General features: G+C 40.8%; 1 protein-coding gene across 1 annotated transcript in view; it reads left to right on the top strand.

The window, feature by feature from the left end:
- The window catches only part of LOC139662346 (CUB and sushi domain-containing protein 1-like), a 107,241-nt gene that overhangs the window by 59,880 nt on the left and 24,977 nt on the right, over positions 1–22,384 (top strand). The window contains exons 22-33 of the mRNA XM_071541005.1: positions 2,499–2,615; positions 2,914–2,985; positions 4,575–4,721; positions 7,901–8,089; positions 8,704–8,889; positions 9,340–9,537; positions 11,420–11,593; positions 13,833–14,006; positions 14,344–14,517; positions 16,836–17,024; positions 18,612–18,788; positions 22,073–22,258. Coding sequence (XP_071397106.1) covers positions 2,499–2,615; positions 2,914–2,985; positions 4,575–4,721; positions 7,901–8,089; positions 8,704–8,889; positions 9,340–9,537; positions 11,420–11,593; positions 13,833–14,006; positions 14,344–14,517; positions 16,836–17,024; positions 18,612–18,788; positions 22,073–22,258 — 1,983 coding nt within the window. The remainder of the gene's footprint in view (positions 1–2,498; positions 2,616–2,913; positions 2,986–4,574; positions 4,722–7,900; positions 8,090–8,703; positions 8,890–9,339; positions 9,538–11,419; positions 11,594–13,832; positions 14,007–14,343; positions 14,518–16,835; positions 17,025–18,611; positions 18,789–22,072; positions 22,259–22,384) is intronic.

Here is a 22,384-nt window from a genome sequence, read left to right as displayed (position 1 = left end):
TTCTAACTCCCTTGTTCACTACTTGCCTTCAAGAACACTGCGATCATCTGCTGCTGGTTTATTGGAGGTTCCCAGCAACAGCCGAAAGAAAATCGGGGATGCAGCCTTTGTCAATTACGCCCCAAAGCTCTGGAACACACTGCCTATAGATATCAGGGAAGCCAGCTCACTAAGTATTTTTAAAAGAAAGCTAAAAACGTATCTCTTCCCTTTAGCCTTTAACTAGCTACGACTTTCCTGATACAGGCCTTAAACTTTTTTTTTTTTTTTAACACTTTGCTTCGCACTTATGCACTGCTGCACTTCTTTTAAAATGTTGTATTTTACTTGATTTTAATTATTCTATGTACTCTATTTCTTAACTTTATTTTTATTATTATTCAGTGGGTTTTATTTTCCATCTTATGTTATGCTCATTCTATGTCTATTTTCATGTATGAAATTTCTTTGTTGTAAAGCACTTTGAGCTGCATTTCTTGTATGAAAGGTGCTATAACAAACAAAGTTTATTATTATTATTATTATTATTATTATCACAATACTTCTCCCTTTAGTTATTTTCTCCTCAGTAACCCTGTAGCAGGAGTTAAGCTCAGTAGGTAAAGTGTCTACCTCTCATGTGGAAAGTTGTGGGTTTAAATCCAGTCTTGTCCTTTCTGAAGTCATTAGTTGTCAAGAACAAGTGGTATGTGTTCTAATAGAAAGTTTGGCCATTGTGAATAACTTCAACAATGTGGTTGCAATGAAATGATTAACTTGACAGAAGTCACAGGCCAACAGAAAAGCCAGTGTTAGACTGCATGTTTGACCTTCACAACATGTCAGTTTTTGTGTGTGTCTTTCTACCTTCTGTAATGTTTTGTCTATGTGTCTGTCTTATCAAATTGTGCTTGGACCCCTCAATCGCCGCTTGCGGCTATATTACTCTAATTAACATGGATATCGTGTCTAAGATGTGTGAGACTCACTTTTTCTCAACTAGAAACTCTTGCTCTTCTTATTGCTCTTCTACACGTAAAATCCAGCTAAATACAAACTCAGGTGAGTTCCCTGGAGGTTGTTGAAAGGTAGATGAGGCAGGTTGAGGGAACGTGGCTACACCAAAAAAATAAATCACAATACTTCATCACAAAGTAACCGCTGGAATGCACTGAACATCATAACATACATAACAGTGTAAGAGTACAGTATCTGAGGGTGGAGTTTACCTTTAAAAGCTCAATATGTTCCACCTAAGCAAATTATACCTTCTACCTCCTATAAAATCTTGTATTAAAACCTTATTTTCATATAAACTAATGAAGGGATTTGCCTCACCTGTGTCAATTCAAATTGCAGTGGAGCATTTAAAATCATCTTACCTCATTGGCAGATTTTTTGCAATTACAGCAAGAAAATTTAGATTTTTTTAAGACTGAATACAAAATTAAATCACTGAGCCATTTTTGCTGGCCAGCAGTCCAAGTCTGCAATGTGCTGAAGTTGGAAAAGTTGGATAAACTATTTTGGTAAAAATATTATTCTTTGTCATTTCTTCATCTAATTCAAGAGTTGTTTTTGAATCTGTTCAATCAGTAGTGCAGCTGTTTATCATGGTTGCAGGCATAGGACTCATGGGTTTTACGAGAGACTTACCCTGATAAAAGCTGTAGTTCTTGCTTACATGAATAAAAACCCATGAAAGGAGCGCCTCAATTTAAGCTAGCAGCGCTAAAACAGTGGTTTGGGAAGTGCTAGTGGCTCCTGATATTTCTGTGAGACTATTGAAAACCTGTTTGAAGTGCTCTTTTGATGAACTTGAAATGTTTGTTTTCTTTCACTGCTAAAGCCGAGCCTTAAAGATACTGTATGCTCAGCCCTCACCACCGCCTGGAATGAACAACAGAGTGTCCTTTACATTGTAGAGCAGGAGAGAAAGAAGACAGCCCTGTTAGGAGAGGACACGCAGCCAAAGAGCTCCCCCAGACAACTTAGATCTTGGCTCCTTTTGTGTGAAAACTTGTTACGTAAGCAGTCGTCAGACAGAAAGATTGAGAGAGGGCTCCAGTGTGTGCTAGTGCTCAAGGCCATGATAAATGAGCAAGTTTCTAAGGCAAAGATGGGCAATGTTGCCTTCAGCGGGTGAATGTTAACTGCTGCAAAATCTGTGTACAACATCTTCGGCTAATAAGGGACAAATGTTTTAGAAGTCCACAGATTCTATTTGGGTCCGATCATGACCTCCACCCTTCTGGCTGAAAAAGTTCTGCCACTGCAAGCAAGTGGTTTAAAACTCAAACTCCATCAGGCAGAGGGTTGTTTTTGCAGCTGGGTTGGAGGGAGGAAAGTGATTAGTGATGTAGCTAGGGAAGGAGGAACAGAAGGATGGATGGAAAGATGGGGGAGTGGAAAAGAACTGGGGAAAGAATGTTGCTGGAAGCTACAAATGTACAAAAGAAACCGGGTACATGTTGAGTGTTTTGATCAATCTGATTGGCTTTTGTCTGCTACCTCTCCAGCCCAGTGCCCAGCCAATGAGGAGCGGTCCTCGTCGTCGGGGGTGATACTAAGCCCCGGGTATCCTAGCAACTACCCCAACAGCCAGACATGCTCCTGGCTGCTACGTATGCTGCCAGGTACAGTGTGTGAGGGTGTGTGTGTGTGTGTGTGTGTGTGTGTGTGTGTGTGTGTGTGTGTGTGTCTTTACACTTTTGTGTGTATGTGTAAGGTTGTGTTCGAGGAGGAGGAATTATGTGTGTGTAAGGATGCAAGGATATGTGCGTATGTGATTATGTGTGTGTGTGTGTGTGTGTGTGTGTGTGTGTGTGTGTGCGCAGGTGTTTTGTATGCACTTTGTATACTTTTTTTGCATATTGCTACTTTTTGGTCGCTATGCTATATGTGGCTATAAATAATTTTATTCTTGTTTCCCAGGTTACACAATCAATATCTATGTTGAGATGTTCCACAGCGAGAAACAGTTTGACGAACTGGAGATTTTTGATGGTACACCTATTTCTCTCTCTCTCTTTCTCTCTCTCTCTCCCACACACACACACATACATATGTATTCATGCACACACACCTTTAATGTTATGGTCTATGAAGTATAGTACGACAGAAAATGGTCCCCCAGAGGCTCCAAGTCCATAAAAACATGTAAATTCCTTGGCATACAGGATCACCTCTGCACTAGTTTCTTGTTGATGCTTCAGTTGCAATACACTGTGCTTATATACAATTGTATAATGGTAAATGTGTACCTATGCAGAGCTGATAATGTGTTTTGAAATGTACTTTTTCTTATTTTTTAGTTTTTCTTCATTTTTTTATGGACATGAAGAACCTCATTCTGAAATGAGATATCAACGAGCTGAATGTAAAAATGTGACTCTTTAAAATCATTGATTGCACAAAATTTCAAGGAGTAGCTAATTAATGTCTTCGGTTGATAATATAACAGTTTTACCACTTTTACAGACTTGATCATTTGGACAGTAATTTAGACAGAATGATGGACTTTAGGTAATGATTTTCCACTCAAAATGGCTATACTGCATTTTGGAAATAAAGCCTTCATAAATTAATCTGTTAGTCTTAACACAAGTTAAGACTAATAGTATTTTGAGAGGGTATTTGTAGGGTACAGGGTATCAGTTATCAGTTCTTAACATTTTTTAGGTCTGTTAACAGTGGAGACAGCCAAGTATGTAAAAGCCATTACAAACATCATGACAAGCCAACAAGAATACAAATGAGATGTTTAAAGCTTTTGCTTTTTTACTACCAACCGAATTGAATGATATGATCTCTATAGGAATCCACAAGCAGGAATGAGCATGTATCCAGCGGCTGTGTGTTTCCTGCTTAGTTCTGTCTGTCTGTGTTTATCTTGCCTGGTCCTAACCAGACTCTTTGGACTTTCTTTGATATTACATCACTATGGAGGAGGCAGGTGGTGTTGTGATTGGAGCATTTTCTTTCTGGTTCATCTTGTCATTGTCAAGAGAGAAAATGTCAACAGGTGCAAAAATTGCAGCTGATTCAATTTGTATAAGTTTATGTAGACTGTGTGGTCAGAACTTGAAAATAAATTGGGACTGTGCAACATGTAAAAGAATCTTTTTAAAAGTAACCATCAGTAGGCGATTTGTTTGGCTTTCAAAACAAGGCCAAGCTGTCTGCCGCTTGGTCCAAATGATGGGCATCAATATTTACATTGTTGTTGTACATCAGGTAAATTCTGTGTGCGTAGCAACTTAATGATGCTGCCTTACCCTCAGTTAAGTGAAGGTATCTGGTAACCAATAAAATTCATTCTGATTGGAGCACATTGTTCATATTCACATGTTCAGCACCATGTCACGTTTCTAGACCGTCACCTTCCAGCTACGGCTCGCTACGGTCTCGCTTGCTAGGTTAATGTTTATCTGGAAGATTGTTAGAATATTGAAAGTTCTTTACTAATTTTTGTCACACATATGAAGCACGTAATCTTTGTCTAATTTTATCCTAGCTACACACTTACACACATAAGTACTTACACACAAACACGCACGCAGCAGTTCTGACGTTCTATTGGCTTGTTTCTGTAGGATCTTCAGGACAGAGCCCCCTGTTGGTCGCTCTGAGCGGTAACCACTCGTCTCAACTAAACTTCACATCTAAAACAAACCAGCTGTATCTACGATGGTCCACTGACCACGCAACCAACAAGAGAGGATTCAAGATACGATATACAGGTATACATCTGTCTATTATTCTCTATCTTTCTGTCTGCCTGTATGCCTGAATATGTTACCATTAAGAGAGGATTCAAAATCTGATATGCAGGTATCAGCTATTCTGTTTATCTGTGTATCTGTCTGTCTACATTGGCCTAACAACGGCACTGCTAAGGGCTTCAAGATACAATGCATGTGTCTGCCTGCCTGTTGCCTGTCACTCGCTTTCTCTTTCTCTCTTTTAAATTCAAATTCAGCATGAAATTTAAATATGCTCTATTTGCATGACAGGGAAGAAACCTATAACATAGGTGTTGGTTTTGGAGGCAAATGAGGGGACTAGTTCTCCACAATATCAGTGCCAATTGTATGAGTTATTTCAGCTTTCACAAGCAGGGATTCTTATCCACCCTGCTGTTTTGAAGCATCTTGGAGGAGGACTAACATTGGCCAAACTAATGGGTCACTAGTCCAAATAACCAACCCCAACCCCTTTCCCCTTGTGAAAATAAATGGATGCATCATCAAGGCTCCATGTACTTGGAACACTTCTAACTGGAAATGTTCTTTTTAGTTTATCAGGTTAATATGAAGAGAGAAAGGAAATTAGAAAGTCTGATTTGTTCATTTGACAATTGGTTTCATATCTTTGCACTTTCTTGCCAGCACTATGGTATTATCTGTCATCAATACTGGAGAGTATCACCATTTGGCTCGGCCTTGGCTGTTATTTGGCACCACACGGCACTTTACAGACAGCTCACAGAAATACTGAGCTCTATCTGACAGCCTACCTTGATAATAAAATCAGTCTTTGGTGTGGTTGACAGTCATTTTGACTGGGCTTGCGGCATTGCAAACAAAATCTCAAACAGTGGCCCCAGCTTATCAGACATTTAACATCACAGAGACACTGAGCCATTGAAATGATTTCATCCAGCTAGCCTTGTCATGTTTTTGTGTTCTAACCATGGGCCTTGCTAAATTTGAACTATGCGGTTTTTCGACTGGCCCTCAATCATGGGTTTTATGCAGTGAAGTGACCATCATCCCCAGTCATAGAAAATACAATATCTTGCTTACAATGGCACTCAAGTTGATCCTGTTTGGGTTTGTGAAAGAAGCGAGTCAGAAGGTCTTTCTGCTGGCTCTCTAAATCCAGTTTCTACTGTAAAAATATGTTTGGTGTCTGTTGGTTTGTAGGGTTATTTATAGCAGATTATTTATTTATTGTATATATCTATATTATGTCATATAGTGATACCTGCATAGTGCATACAGTATCTGTCTTGTTGCTGTGTGGATGAACCATTGAGTATATTTGTTAATTGCTTGTAACCTGAATATGTTATATTACTTTGCCAGCTCATTGAACATGAATGCTTTTTGCATTGTGTGTGTGTGTGTGTGTGTGTGTGTGTGTGTGTGTGTGTGTGTGTGTGTGTGTGACTTTCTGTCGCCTAGTGCTCACAGCTTGGATTGTAACACTCACTGCTGCGTTTTTTTCCTTATCATTCTTTACATTCTCCATGTTTGCCGCAGCGGTGAAATAACCTTAGTGCCACTATTCTTAATTGTAACACGTTCATTTATCCACTGACCTTTCCAAAGGCAAAGATAGCCTCGCTGCTTGAGTAGTGGCTTCATGTTCCACTTTCAAATTGCTCTCTCTCTCTCTCTCTCTCTCTCTCTCTCTCTCTCTCTCTCTCTCTCTCTCTCCCTATATATATGTATGTTATCTCTGTTTAATAATATAACACCTTCCGTTTAGTGTTGAGTCTTTGTTTTCTGGAACTTTCACTTCCATTTAGGAGTCATGTACGCTGGTGTGTCCATTCTGGAAAATTAGCTCTGGCAATTGGCCATGTCAATTCCGAGTATCAACATATGTGAGAACAAAGCTATTACTTTTCCAGATCAAGTATGTGTGGCTTTCGCATTTAAAATGCACCACATAAGCTGATCCAAACAAACACCAATCACATTCAGCACTTCAAACAAGGCGGTCCATTTAAGTTGCCAACTCCTCATTCATCCAGTTGCTACTTGCCATGCTGTTGTTGACTGGTTGTGCTGCTTTCTCCCTCCACCACCCAGCCTCCTCCTGGCCTTATTAATCATGTACTTGTGATGGTACATTTCTGTAGGCTTGTCCCGTGAATTATGTATTTTCCATATCTCAGTGATATGTGTCTGCTGGGTTCTGCTCTATAAACCCTGGAGGGGTTTGATTCGCTCCCTGCTGAATCTTTAGCATGCTGCTTGAATTCATACAGGGAGCAGAACCTGTACCGCCAAATACAACTGTGTAACCACTGGTACAATAATGGTTTTAACTTCATGACGAAAGTGTTCCTGACTGAAGTGAACCGATGCCAAAATAAACCAACTCCTCAGCATCCCAGGGGAAGACATTTTTGTTTATAGCTATCCCTCCCAGCACACAGGGGATAAATAGGCAAAAATCAGAGATAATTAGCAAATTGAATCTCTTACCTTAGAGGAAAAATATCATGGCAAAGGTGGCAATGACAGAATGAGCCCTATTTCAAGTCTGCAAGTCTGTCTGGGGGAGCAGTCGCTGTTTGTGTGAACGGAAAGGTTGAACGTGATTAGTGTCTGTAATCGTAAAATCTATGCCTTTTTGCTTCACATTGTAATATAGTTTTTTTCTCAAGTGATTGACTCATTTCTGCAAACTAAGGTCCATGTTCTCAAAACAGTTAACGTAGACATCTAAAAAAAAAAAAGGATTTGGGATCTTTTTGATATACATATTTTACCATTAGTATTCCTGTGCGGATATAGCTGAAGATATGATCTCATCAGTAGAAGACATGTGTGTAGTTTTGATGTCAGTGTTTGGTTTCTATAAAGATCTTATCTGAAGAAAAAGCAGCACTTCATGCTGCAGTGGAATTGGACTGTTTTGATACGAGCCTGTTTTAATAGCTATGTTAACCATTTTGAGAGCATGAACCTTAGTTTGGAGAAATATGTAAAATCAATTGAAAAAAACTGTAAAATATAAGATATAATCTGTGGCTCCCCAACACATGACAACTAGAAGCTCATAGTAGAGAGAGATTTTAGAATACTAGTTTGATGGAGTTTGCTGTGAACCATGAACGCAGAGTAACACTTCTGTCAATTTGTTTTTTCTCTCTCTCTCTCTCTCTCTCTCTCTCTCTCTCTAGCTGCCTACTGCAGCATTAATGATCCCCCGGTGAATGGGGGCGTGGTCAACCGAACTAAACTCCGTCCAGGTAGCAGACTACAGTTCTATTGTAACCGTGGTTACCGCCTGGTAGGCTCTAGCAATGCCACCTGCCGGCTCCACCCCAACGGCCTTTACCAGTGGGATATACCTGCCCCTTTATGTCAAGGTAGAAACACACACACACACACACACTCACACACACACACACACACACATATACACAAACACACAAGCTTGCTCTCTCCTGTCCTGTTTCCTTCATGTTTGAAAAACAACACTTCTTAGCCTCCTCTTTTTGGTTTGTACACACTGGTGTCAATGGGAAGTTTTCAGTGTCAGTGGAGCTGTTCAGTGGCCAACAGTGCAACATTGTGGTTGTACTGGGCAGCTCCCAGGTGTGAAGGGGCATAATTGTGCGCTGCCCTACAAAGCTAAAGGGCAGTAACTGCGTAAGAGCAAGACAGAGTGAAACTGAGAAAACCATTATATTCATCGTCACTATCTCCTGTCCTGACAAAAGTATTCTTGGTACACAAGTGGATGATATATATTGTTTAGTAGCACCTATTGGTCGAATTTTTGTTAAAAGGAAATCTAAACTTGAGTCACGACATTTGATCTTTTAAAAACACAAAAAAATAGTTACTGCAGTTTGCCTTTGTAAGGCAGTATGGGTATGCAGAAGGCAGTCAACATTCCCTGGATAAGTAATGATTCTAAAAGTTGACATGAGGTTTGAGAGAAATTCCCCTTCAACGCCTCTCTCTTTCTGATTGGCAGCTATCTCTTGCGGGATCCCTCAGTCACCAAGCAACGGCAGCTTCCATGGTTACCAGTATACTGTTGGTAGCCAGGTGACCTACCACTGTAACCATGGTTACCACCTGGACCCTGGCGTTGCCATGACAGCGGTGTGTTTGGAAGAAGGCAGCTGGAGTAATGCTGCCACGCCCCCCAGATGTCTACGTAAGTTTACATACCATAGTCATGTTTTTAATGTTTGTTGTTTATAATTACAAGGCAGTAAAACCCCTGTCCATAAGAGTTTGACTTATACATAGAAAAAATCATAATCCACAGTGTCCATTTTACTTCGGTATTTACCAATTTAAACAAAACTTTTACAGCCTCAGAATACACATTTAGCTTTCGCATACTGTCTCAATAACCAAAGAAATGCTGATTGATTCTGGGTTTAGGGATGAACTCTTATTCAAGTAAGAATTACACAGGAACTTGGAACTGTCCTTATTTTAATGAAACGAGATCGGGTTGCCATACGAATGACACATTCTTAAAGTGAAGATAGTCATTCCTCTTTTGCTTTTGTCAGTGTAGGAATGATATAGGAACCAAATGTAGTTGTGAGTTGGCCAGGGAACATTCTATTTTACTTTATTTAATTTTATCTTCCAGCGGTCCACTGCCCCAGCATTGAGGGTGTGCTGTCAGATCACATGACCTACCGCCTGCTCTCTGGTTGGCTGGGGGAGTTTGGTTCGACTGTGATGTTGGAATGCTCAGCAGGGTTCTATTTGGGGGCGGGGCATCGAACACTGCGTTGCCTTGCCAACGGGACTTGGGAGGGGTCTGAGGACCCGGCAACATGCAAGAGTAAGTATTAATGCACACACGCACCCAATATATTTACATCACAGCCCTCCACTCCACCTACCAGAAACAAAAAACACAACAACCACTGCAATATTTTTCACCAAATTGAATTTGCTCAGCATTTAAAATGTTTTCAAGATCACTAACCATCTGGCCCCTTCCCCTCTGAAAGACATTATAAAGCTCCACTCTGACATTGTGTGTTGTAAACTTATTCACCTCGTGCAGGATGAAATTTAGCTTCATCTATATGTGATTCTTGTTAAATTGAGTTGATACATACATGCACACACACACACACACATGCACACATGGATATATGACAGGTCAGAGGAGACTCTGTACAAATACATTTATATGTTAGCATCATTTTAATGAAGTGCTTCAGGCGATATTGCTCAGGGCTTCATGCTGGCTAGTTAGATCGTCTACTCTTCACTGCCCAGATCCCGTTCAAGTTCAAAGTCAAAACCATGTCGCTCCTAATATGATGACCCTCTACGGAAATGGTCAATAATATTAATGGAAGGGGCAGAGAAACCAGCAATACAAAGGAGTAAAGAACACAAGCACATACAGTATACCCACACAAACACACATTTGTTCATAACATAAGAGTAAAGAACACATGAAAACACTATATACACTGGCTATCAAAAGAATACAACTGCACTGTAATTGCTGGTTTTGGTCGAGCTATTATCAAAAGAGCATACCCTGGCGCTTGTACATGTGTAACAGTTGGAGGAGTCAGGTAAAGTCATTCCTCTGGTAGAATAACATCTGTTGTTCATGGTCGTGTATCACGCTGGCAGCCACAGGACTAGTTTGGGAGTAGGAAGGGGACACACCTCAGAGGGAGCGATGTCCTTGCTTGCAAATGACACCTGGAACAAAAGTACTGTGCTAAACCTACTCCTATCTTTGGGCGGAGGATCTACACATTTATCTACTCCCCTTAGTATGTTTTTTTTTTGTCTATTGAAACAAGTTAACAGAGTGGTTCCAAATGCCTTAGGGTCTTAACCACTGCACAGTGTCTTGGGACTGGGATAACTGTTTTAAAAATAATATAGCCTATCCTTCCTAAATGTGGAGTATATGTGGGCCATAGTGGAAGATTTGCTTGTCACACACAGTGTTACTCTGCAATGTGCCTTTGCTACTTATTTCATAAAGGCAAGTTGTAAGAGAACATCACGACTTTGAAAACTTTCCAATAGGCTACAGAATTTCTTAGTATTGCATAATATATGACATTCCATTGAAAAAGTGGAATGTGTACACTTGAAGAAAAGTTTAAAAAATGATTAAAAATTGAAGTCTGTATTAGACCAATGGTTTTCAAACTTCATCTCACCACATTTTCAATTTTTTTCTTTATTTTTTCATGATCCAGTATTTCAATTGACCTAACTTACGTTGCAGCAGCTTAGAAGGATTTGGCAGCATAACACTGTAGTGAGACTCCAGTGCCAGAAGTGATATGCAGGAAATCTGTATGCTTAGTTGGTAGTGGTTTTCAAACTTTGTCTCTGTGGCTATTTAAAAAAAATCTTATGACCCAAATCTGATTTAGTCAGATGTTGTGTAGGCCAACCAAACAAAATTTACCCTTTTTAAATTCAGGATGCTAATCTTCTAGCCTTAAGTATTTTATTCAGCCTACGTTAAATTGCATTGACTTGGGAAGGTTTTCAAAGCGTAATATAGCCACCAGCTTTTCACAGCTTCTTATGACCCACCTTTTAGTTCCTACCCAGAGTTTGCAAACACTGAAGGCTATAATTATACCAGTAGAGCCAGAATGTTATGTAATTTGTAACTGCTGTTATCTATCAATAATTGCATGTGATCTTATCATATTTGTTTTATTAATTAGTCATCTCCTGTGGTGAGCTTCCTTCTCCACCCTTCGGTACCAAACTGGGGACGTTGACCACATTCGGAGCTACCGCAATCTTTATGTGTAACCATGGTTACACACTGGTGGGGTCACATGTCAGGGAGTGTGGCGCTAACGGGCTGTGGAGTGGAGCAGAGACCAGGTGTCTAGGTAAGGCCCATTAAAACTGAACGAGAGGTGAATGTGATAATATGTACCAGTATACATTGTGCTGTGGTCTGTCTAAACCTGAGCTGCTTCTGGGTGCCCTGGCAAGTTCTAAACTGTGTTAATTCATATAATTTCCCTTTGGCATAGCAATCAAGCATACTCATGGGCTTGTGGTGTGGGAAGAAAATTAACATGGTGAATAATGGAAGTATATCCAATAGGTGAATTGGTGTGAATGAATGGAAAGTGAAAACGGGGTACATTTGCTGTAAATGAAATGCAATAGGCCCTTACAATAATCAAAGGTTTGAACTGATTTGCATTTGCCAGTACACAGTATCTGATATAACTAATCCCCTGTGTTATCCAAAAAAAACCTCAGAAAATCAAAACTGCTAACTGTCTGGCATCCAGTCAGCCAGTCAAGGTTGCGGTTTATAAAGCCCAAACTTTGCGTGGAAATGTCTCCTCGCAAAGTACACATTTATATATGAGCTTCATTGATACATGAGGTTGCTGCAGATGTCTAGGTAAGTTCCATGGAAACTGAACTAACAATAAATGGGATAAACTCTGCACATGCCTCAGTAACTCGAATGATATACTGTTGTGACATTTTATTACTCAATACATTAAGGGCTCGATTTAGACCTTCAGTTAAGCACTGCGCAGTGGTGATTAAGTCAGTGTTTACATGCGCACTCCACTCCAGTAATTCCAGCCCTGGAGTTACATGCGGGAATAAGTGGCCTCATGCAGGATGCACACTTGAGGTGATGAATATATAAATCAAAGCATGGCCACCTTCTCATTATGATTCATGGATTCTGATGCTACCTTAAGTCCTTTCGTACACATCTTGCTTTATGCATCCAAAACAAGGTGTCTACAATATGTCTAGTGCTCCCATCGTTTTCTTAATATAAAACAAGAATTATGCATATTACAGTTTTTCTCTAGTGATTTGACATATTTCTCTAAACTAAGGCTCATGCTCTCAAAACAGTTAACACAGCCATCAAAAGACTCAATACAGAAATAAGTGTTGCTTTCTTTTCAGATAACATCATTATAGAAAACAAATACTGACATCAAAACTACACACATTATCTCTTGACTAGATCATATTTTCAGCTGTATTCACACAGGAATACTAATGAGAAAACATGTTTCTTAAGTTTTTCAAGTTCCACAATCCTGTTTTTTTCCACAATTCATTTTATCCATAATTCATTGATTAAATATTTTCCTTTACAGTAAGCAAATTGTCTGTTCCTCACAATTTTGGAAATACTGTAATATGTAATATTTTGGTTTCACATGTGGCATTTTTACACATTTGTCTATTTGTGATAAGGAGCTAGAAGTATTGATGAACACAATCAGTCACAGTTTGCTTCAAAAGAAACCACAAACCTGTTTACTGTAGTGACTCTTCTATGACTCTTCATTATCAACTGTTTTATTTCTGTCAGGTACGAGGTAAGAGTTTAGACAGCTGGGTTAATTATTTTGATAGGATGGAAATTAATTTGGAGAGATTTGTCTGTAGTGGATGGAAAATGCTAGGTGTAGTTTTGAATTTTTGCATAAAAAGGGTTTAGATAACTGTTTTAACTGTTGTGAGACCACATGGAGCTTAGCTTGTAGAGATGTGCCAAATCAGTTGGGGAAAAAACTGTTATAAATGCTAAATTCATCAAATAGATTATGAATTGTAGAGTCACAAAAACATGAAGGACAGGAATTAGACTGTGCCACGCTGTTGATTGGTCTGAACAATTGAAATGGCTTTGAAAGCAATTCAAAGACTCTCCAAAACTAAGCTATCAAGACGTGTCCTGCCATTTATGTGCTCGAGAATCATCAAAGAATGCGGCACTTCTAGGCCACTCAGAGGGCCAAGAAAGTGTTTAAATGTGTTGATTTTAATGGACTCCGAGTGCATCCATCATTGCTGCATGGATAGGGCTTCAATCGTTGAGCTGTGCGGGCTTGGAAAAATGATTTGCAGGTCACACAGCTGACATCCCTCCCCTGACATTCAAAAGTATAAGTATTGAGTCAGTTACAGTAGCAAAGTTTGCCTTTCTAAAGCTTAACTGTTGAGACAGTGAGCTAGAGTTGGTCTTTTAAGGCCTAAAGTATTGGAACAATGAGGTAGGATGGGTGTTTTTAAGGGGAAAGGGAGTTTAAGTTGTTTTTCTCATATTAATCCCTATCATTTTGTCTCTTGTAGCTGGTCACTGTGATTCCCCAGACCCCATAGTCAACGGCCACATTAGTGGAGATGGCTCCAGTTACCGTGACACGGTGGTGTACCAGTGCATGCTGGGATATCGGCTCATCGGCACATCGGTCAGAATCTGTCAACAAGATCATCAGTGGTCTGGAACGACACCCGTCTGCGTCCGTAAGCACTTTATGATACTAACTACTAACTATTGCAATTCAACTGCGATATAATATCATTTATAACTATTTTATTTCATGTGAAAAGCTGAAACGATATCCTTCACAATGTTGAAATCCATTAAACATATGAGAAAAAAAATATATGAATCACTTATTAGATTAAATTCAAAGCCTTTCAGACTTTAAAGCACTCTTTCAATGACTACCTCTTCCGCTTTCAAGAGCCTCATTATGTTCTGATGCATTGCAGAGGTGGAAAATATCAAATATCAATACTGCATCAAAATTTTTCCCCACCCCAGTCTCTCACCATACTTCTGTGTACCTGTCACCAGCGATCACCTGTGGTCACCCTGGCAACCCGGCCAACGGGCGGACCAATGGCAGTGAGTTCAACCTTAATGACGTCGTTAACTTCACCTGTAACCGAGGTTACACTCTCCATGGAAATGCTCGTGCTCAGTGCCGACTCAACGGACAATGGAGCAGCCCCCTACCTGTCTGCAGAGGTATAAACACACACACACACACACACACACACACACACACAAAATTAAGAAGAGACAGACTGGCATCAGCACTTGCAGCTGTATTGTGCAGCAACCTGGATAAATACTGTAACTAGACACACACACACACACACACACACTGTACACAGAGTTACAGACATACACATGCACATGTTACTGTCAATGGTTTATTTGAATAAAATCTTCAGATTAGTGTACATAAGATCCAAATACTGCAAGGTTTTTCCATTGTTCAGAACAAAAAAGTCAGAGTTTGGGCGAAGCGGGAAAAACCTGTTTGTTAACTTTAAGATTTTTGCCCATGTCTGCTGTCAACAGACTGTAAAAGAGAGAGACTGGCATCAGCACTTGCCAGTTAGCTGTATTGTACAACAACCTGTATGGTCCATGTGTATCTATAATACACTAGCAAATTCATAAATACTGACACACACACATACACACACACACACACACACTCAACGTGCACATGTGCACATGCACACACAGAGTGAGGTACATGGCCACAGATACATTCTTCTCCTCTCCACTAACCATGCATGGTCGTTTCACTGCAAGTCTCCCTAGACCTGTTTTAGTGTAACAGTCATGATATGCTGAAACACTCACTAACACACACCCTCACAGACACACACACTTTTACAGACAGACACACACACAGATACTGCGCAGTCATAGGAGCAGATCGATATTACATAGTTGCTCGCATGGGTTTTCCATTCAAGGAATTCATTCTCGCTTGCTTGCTCTGTCTGCCTCCCTCGCTTTCTCTTCCTTCTCCCCTCTCTCTCTCTCTCCCTCCCAGCAGCAGCTGTCAATTATGAGACTGAAACTTTCTTTGTTCCCATAGGGGTGCCAGACACACACACACATTCACACACACACACACAGACACACCAGTGTCCCCCATGGACTTGAATGTGAGTGAATGTCAGTCTCCCCTGTGACATGTGGAAGAGAAAACTGCACTCTTATTGAATGTAGACTGGCATCCATCCAGAGAACAGAGCAGAGCAGAATAAAAGGGAGTAGAACAGAGTAGAAACCTGAAGAGAACTCAACAGAATGGGACAGGACAAGACAGGACAAACAAGGCAACAGTAAACATGTTGTCCCCCACGATTGATGAAGTCCCTGTCTGGGCCAATCAGTAACAAATATCTCACCTTGTTTGGAGCTGTAATTGTAGTTCCCCCTTGGGCCAATCGGTGTAATTTTGCATGCTGGAATGCAGCGATGAGATACATCATTCCCCGTGTTTTCTCAAAATTGGATTAGTTGTGTCTGTGATATTGTGCATGACACATGGATGAGTGGACAGATGATGTAGTCCCCCCCCTTGGGCTGGTCAGAGTAATTTTGAAAATGTGAGGACACAGTGGTGAGCTGCGTCATTCCCCCAAGTTTTGCCAAAATCCAACAAGTAAACAAACATTGTAGCGCCCCCTTACAGAATGCAGAATGGAGAAATGAGACGCATCATTCCCTTAAGTTTTGTGAAAATCTGATCAGTGGCGTCTAAGATATTGTGCTTGACGTAAAGACAATTAAACAAACATTGTAGCGCCCCCTTTTGGCCAATCAGTGCAAATTTAAGAATGCAGAATGGAGCAATGACGCGCATCATTCCCTTAAGCTTTGTCAAAATCTGATCAGTGGCGTCCGAAATGTTCATCATGGGGGACAAAAAGAGCAGAAGAGTAGAGACCAGAATAGAGCGTGACAGAACAGAGAGCAGTTGTCTGCACTTTGGCAGAACATTCTCAATTTTTAACACACGGTGGTTTGGGGTTTAGTGTCCTAACATTATGTTCGGTTCCCTGCCGCCCCTTCTGTAAAGTGTCCCAGCACTGGCCATGTTGAGAGCAGTTTTAATCAGAGCAGGTTCTTTTGTGCCCCAGTGTTATTATTAACAGTTGGGCTCTAGTGCCTTTTCGTTTGATTCTGTTCTGATCTTGACATACGCAACTGACTTCACAGCTTACCATTTTTTGGAAATTCAAATTTTTTGGTGTATTCAGGTAGATTCTTGACTTGTCTTTAAAGGGTAAGCTTTTGGAACTTGCACAATCCAATGTTAAGTGTTAAGTCCTCTGTTTTGTCTCTTTTCTTCTGTTCTGTTCTGTTCTGTTCTGTTCTGTTCTGTTCTGTTCTGTTCTCTTCTCTTCTCTTCTCTTCTCTTCTCTTCTCTTCTCTTTTGTTTCTGTCTATAAGAACTAATAGTATAGGTTTGAGTATGTTCTCGTGTCTAACAGTGTTACTGGGTTAACTGTGGGTTCTTTTCTCTTCTGTCGTAGTGGTGAACTGTTCGGACCCTGGTCAGGTGGAGAACGGTGTGCGTCAGTCTGGACTACGTTACCCAGAAGTCTTCAGCTACGGCGTGACTGTAGCGATCCACTGTAAACGAGGCTTCTACCTGCTGGGCTCCGCCCTCCTCACCTGTCAGCATGATGGACGCTGGGACCGACCAATCCCACGCTGCCTAGGTATGGATGGGGAGGGGAGGAGGTCAGGGTTTTGGAGTACAGAGAAACACAATTCTTTGTTGAGGGCTGGTAAAGGGAAGGAGTAGAGAGAGAGAGTCCGAGGAAAGGAGGGACAAGGAGGGAGAGATTGTTTGGTAATTGGTAATATTGTTCAAGCATTTTTATTTGAATTGGGAGAGACTCTGGCAAGAGAGAGTTAGGAAGACAAATGAGACAGAGGCAAAAAGACAGAAAGAGAGAGAGAATAATAGATTGTTTCACACCAATATGCAAATATTTGCCCTGTTGACTACAGATCAAACTCTATGGGATTCTGGAAAAAGAAAGAAAAAAAACGGCTACTATACGAAAGTTTAGCATGCAGACTGCGAACAGTCATAGGTAGATGGATTCCTATTTATTTGTCTTTATATTTCCCAGGAAAAGCTATTTGAGGTGTGAAATGGCTTGAAGAGGCACTGGGAGGAAGGTGAGGGGAGAATAAGAGAACGGCAGATAGAATAAGAAAGGGTTTTAGGGAGAAAAGGAGAGGGAAGTAATCATAAGAGGGTGAGAGAATAAGAAAGAGAGGTCTAAAAGTGTGAGTGCAAGTGTGTGTGTGTGTGTGTGTGTAAGAGATAGAGGTGAGCATGTGTCTCTTAGGGCAGCAGGCTTCATTCGGAGTCGGAGAGCACCCTTGGCTGATAGAAACATAGAGATTAAACTAGAGAGAGACAGGAAGGGAGAGAGCAAGAGAGAAAGACGGATTCAGAGAGACGGAGAGAGAAAGACAGAATGGGAAACAGACAGAGAAGGACGGACAGAATGAGGACACAATAACAGAGAAGTAGAGATGGGGAATCAGAGAGAGAGAGAGAGGTAGTGAGACTGAGGTCTGAGCATCAAGGATTACATGCCAGAGACAAGGTCTTATCGGAAAATTGAGGGGGGGCTGGGGTGGTTGGGGGGTGGCTGGGGTGGGCAGGTTGTGGGGGGGGCAAGGAGAAGAGGGAGTAATGCCATTTGGGGGTGAGGGGAGATATCAGAGGACTAGACAATTTGGAAGAAATAGAAAATTGAGAGCAGTTTCATATCTGTGTCCTCCAGAAACCTCTGTTCTGTAAAAAGTCAATTTTTCCGAAATTGAAGAAAAAAATTGTTGATTTTTTTTTTTTTTCGTTGATGCCCAGAATTTTGACACTGTGCGATACATTATCAGTGCTTAGGCTTGATCCTGGGGTCGGGATATATTTTCTACACGAGGGGAGAAGGAGACATCCTCTGTCTGTGTTTTCTAGCTGAACTGAATGTAAATTTGAGATGAGATTGGTTATACTGCTCTCTCTCTCTCTCTCTCTCTCGCTCTCTCTCTCTCTCTCTTTCCTTTGGGGACCCATGTGTGCTCCCTAATGCAGTAGCATCTGGAACCTGCAGTTTGACATGCACAAACACACACACACCCTCCCCTTCCCTTGCTGTCACCCTCTCTCTCTAACTATCTCCTGCCATGACCCAGCTGTACCACCTAATGCAGTAGTATCTGGAATCCATAGTTGAACACACACACACACACACACTAACACCCTCTCTCTCAATCTGTCTCTGTAGCTATTTCCTGTGGTGACCCCGGGGTCCCCCCTAATGCAGTCGTGTCTGGAGCCCACAGCTGGACGCACGGTTCAGTGCTGCAGTACTCCTGTCTGCCTGGAGGGGTGCTGGTGGGTAACGCCACACGCTACTGTCAGGAGGACGGCACATGGAGCGGAGCACCGCCATACTGCACGGGTAAAGGCACCCTGTCCTAAACATCTGCATGCCCAATGGTTTTCAGCTGGTAAAATACCTCAGAGCTTGGATAATTAGTCAATTACAGTCATACATTTTTTACACTGTGCCAAAAGGCATAGCAGTTTGGCCTGCTGGGTTGCAAGGGTGTTGCTAAATTTAAAGCATTATTCACATCCGTAAAAATCAAGTTTAAAGCTACGCCAAAATCAGCACACTGCAAAAAATGACAAGCTGTCCAGTGATTTTATCTTGTTTCCAGATCTATCAAGCAAGTTTTCAGTCAAACTGTACTGGCAGATAATCTTGCTGGTTTCAATAAATTTCACATGACACATGCCAAAATGACTTCTTTCAAGAAATCATCATAAAACAATGAAGAAAATCTTGAAACAAGAAACTTTCTCCAAGACAATTTCATATTATCCTGAAAAAAAAAAAAAAAATTGTTGAAACTGGTAAAAGAATCTGCCAGTGCAGTAAGATGATTTGCTAAAATAAGCTTGAAAAGTCTGGATACAAGATAAAATAACTTAACAAGTTTGTCAGTTTTGCAATGCAGTGACAGCATTTTTATTGAGGGCGCCAACAGTAGGGAACTATATATCAAAGACAAAATGACGAGAGATACTGTTCAGCTTTGTTTGTCGAAAGTGTTTGTTTATATATATATCTCCAGTAGGGTTGTCAAAAATATTGATTCAGGATTTTTGAAACAATATCAATATCCAGTGCACCATTCATTCCATACCAGCTTTCGCACAAAACAGGATCACAATTTGACTCCTCAAACTGAACAACGAAAAAAAAAACAGGAGAATGTATTTTGCAAAGCGCTCAGACACACACAGGCACACACAGACACAGAGTGAGGGAGAGACACACACAGTCTCTCTCTCTCTCTCACACACACACACACACACACAGCCCACATGGAGCAGCCCCGCCTCTCACCTCTAACTCAGTCTTTCCTCTCACATACTCTGTGCCGTCTTTAGTGTCACATTGAATAACTTTGTCAGACATGATGGCAGATCAGCAGACGGTCAAGGCTGATTGAGGACCACACTGATACACGAATGGATATTGATGCATACACAGACACTTGGGCTGTCCAGCATAGTCTGGTTCTGTGCCTGTTGAACACTAACCGTTACTCTTTCACTGTTTGAATTGGTCTCTCTTTTGAATAGAACCTCTTCTGTTTTTACTTGAGTGGCCAGTCTTTTGTGCTCTGCTCTGTAGAAGTGAGCTACTCACCCTGACTGTGATGTTAAAGAAGATTGCAGAGTTGGTAGCACTTTTGTTGTACTTTTAACTTGTTTTTTTTTTTGCCCTGTCTGCTTCAAATTACCTTGAAACCATGTTCAAGGGTGAAAAGCTATTGTTTTGCTATCAGAAAAAAATAGGAGAAAATGGTATCCTATTTTGTATGCCTAAGGTGAGTAGTAATGTTTTGTTTTTGTTTGTTTTTTTAAATAAAATTAAATGAAAATGTTTCTGGTATTGCATCGAAGTTCAAAATGTTATCATATCGTGACAACCCTAATCTCCAGGCACAAGTAGCAGCTCACCAACACAGATGCTATACACAAATCAGGCCACATAAAAAAAAGCAAAAATAAACATTACCCAAAATAAAAATTCAATGATCAGTCAACTGAATATTGCAGCCTCTTTAGTGAGAGACTAACAGACAGCTGAAACCGGCTGGGCCATTTGAAAAGTACCAGAATCATCCGATCTCCTGCAGTAAGTGTTTTCAGTCCCATTAGACTGAGCCGTCTCACACAGGAAATTCAGTGTGAAATTCAATGTATTGCTTCATGTCACCTGCAGCCTAAGCTGTGCTATATAACAACTACAGCTACTAACTGGAATGGTCAGGGAAATTTGAATGACATTTTCAAGAGACATTTTCATTTCTAAATTCCAAACCATTTCCTAATTTATTTGATTGGATTTTAGTTTGTGGTCAGTAGCTGCATGCAGACAGTGGCAGTGCCAGTTTGTCAACTGCCACTACATGCTGTAGCTGAAGATTATCGCTCACTACAGCGACATCACAACATGTGAAATGACACTGGGGCCGAAATGTGGCCAACATAAAACTGCAACTGCACCAAGATTGAACAACATTTACTTTCCTTAAGATTTATGCTTTTCACTTTTATGGAACTGCATAGCATGAGATGATGTTTGAATTTAATGTCAGTTAGCTAACTAACTGATAGACTGTAGCAAGCCTTACATCTGTCATTGTCCCTGACTTCTGTCCTGCCTCTGACATCACCTCTTCTCCGCTCCATGAAGAATTTCATTACCAAGCCATTTGTTTTGTATATATTACCCTAGTATATTATACAATATATTGTTAACATATTGTTTGGTCTGAATCATCAATATCATTTATTTTCATCATTAATCAATATTGGTCATGACATTATTGAAGAATATTACCCTTCTTAAGTAAATAAGTAAATCAACACTTTGAAAAAATCTATATATTGATAGTGAACTGACCTTGTGCTCTGATCTCTGGGGAGGCAGAAAGAGAATTTCCCTATGAGGATCAATCAAGTATCTCATTATTAATATCAGAGTACTGTACTTATTTACCAGTAGAAAGGAATTGATGTCACTTTTCCCTTGTGTTATTATTAATCTGGGCTGTGTGCCTGTGTAGCAGCCTGACTTGTATGTGTTTAAAACAGGCAGGGGAAGGGAGTGGGGAGAGTGTAGGTATGTCACTCAGGTAGCAAGTGTTGCTCAACAGTAGGCTTACACACAGCCCGCAACACCACAACCGATTATGTGCAGACTCAACATCATCTATCTCAACAGCTGAAATGCAATAGGCCTCGACACAGAACGCTCAGCAGGGCAGAATCCATCCTGCAGCTGAAAACCTCATTGAGATGCAAGAGGCTGCATCCGATGGAATTTAAGCTGCTAATATTGTAACACGCTCAGTGCTTTTAATGCAAGAACAATCTGGTACAGCCTAAATGCAAAGTACACTTCTCCTGTTTTTGGTTTGTGGGTGAGTGTATGCATGAGTGTGTGTGTGTGTGTGTGTGTGTGTGTCAGTGTGTATGAAAGAAGAAAAGAGACACTGAGTAGACAAAGAGTAGACAAAGAGTAGACATTGACTCAACAAAAAATGATTTTGCATTTTCAGCAACAAAAATATGAGACTGACATTACCTATGCTCTTTTGTGTATGTGTGTGTTTTGCCTGGCTGTCTGTGTGTATAAACTTTTTTGTCTCTTTCTCTCCACAGGTGTAAGTCCAGGAGTTTGTGGAGACCCCGGGGTGCCCCCCCACGGTGCCCGTCTGGGAGGGGAAGAGTTTAAAACCAAGAGCCTGTTGCGTTTCAGCTGCGAGGCGGGGTACAGCCTGATTGGCTCGGGCGAGAGAACCTGCCTCCACAACGGAACCTGGAGCAGCACGCAGCCTGTCTGTCAAGGTGGGAACCATGGCAACCATGGAAAAGAATAGATTCCAGCCACACTTGCAGTACTGGGAACAAACGTTTATTAGTAAAACCAACTACTTTCGGCTTGTGGCCTTCAACAGGGTTTATGAAACAATA

The sequence above is a fragment of the Centroberyx affinis genome, unplaced genomic scaffold (genome assembly GCF_046629955.1).
Source record: "Centroberyx affinis isolate AG114_WGS23_722 - 3 ecotype Tasmania unplaced genomic scaffold, CSIRO-AGI_Caff_v1 ptg003767l_1, whole genome shotgun sequence".
NCBI classification, from domain to species: Eukaryota; Metazoa; Chordata; class Actinopteri; order Beryciformes; family Berycidae; genus Centroberyx; species Centroberyx affinis.
Note: the sequence above shows the minus strand (reverse complement) of the source record. Positions and strands in the feature narration are given on the sequence as shown.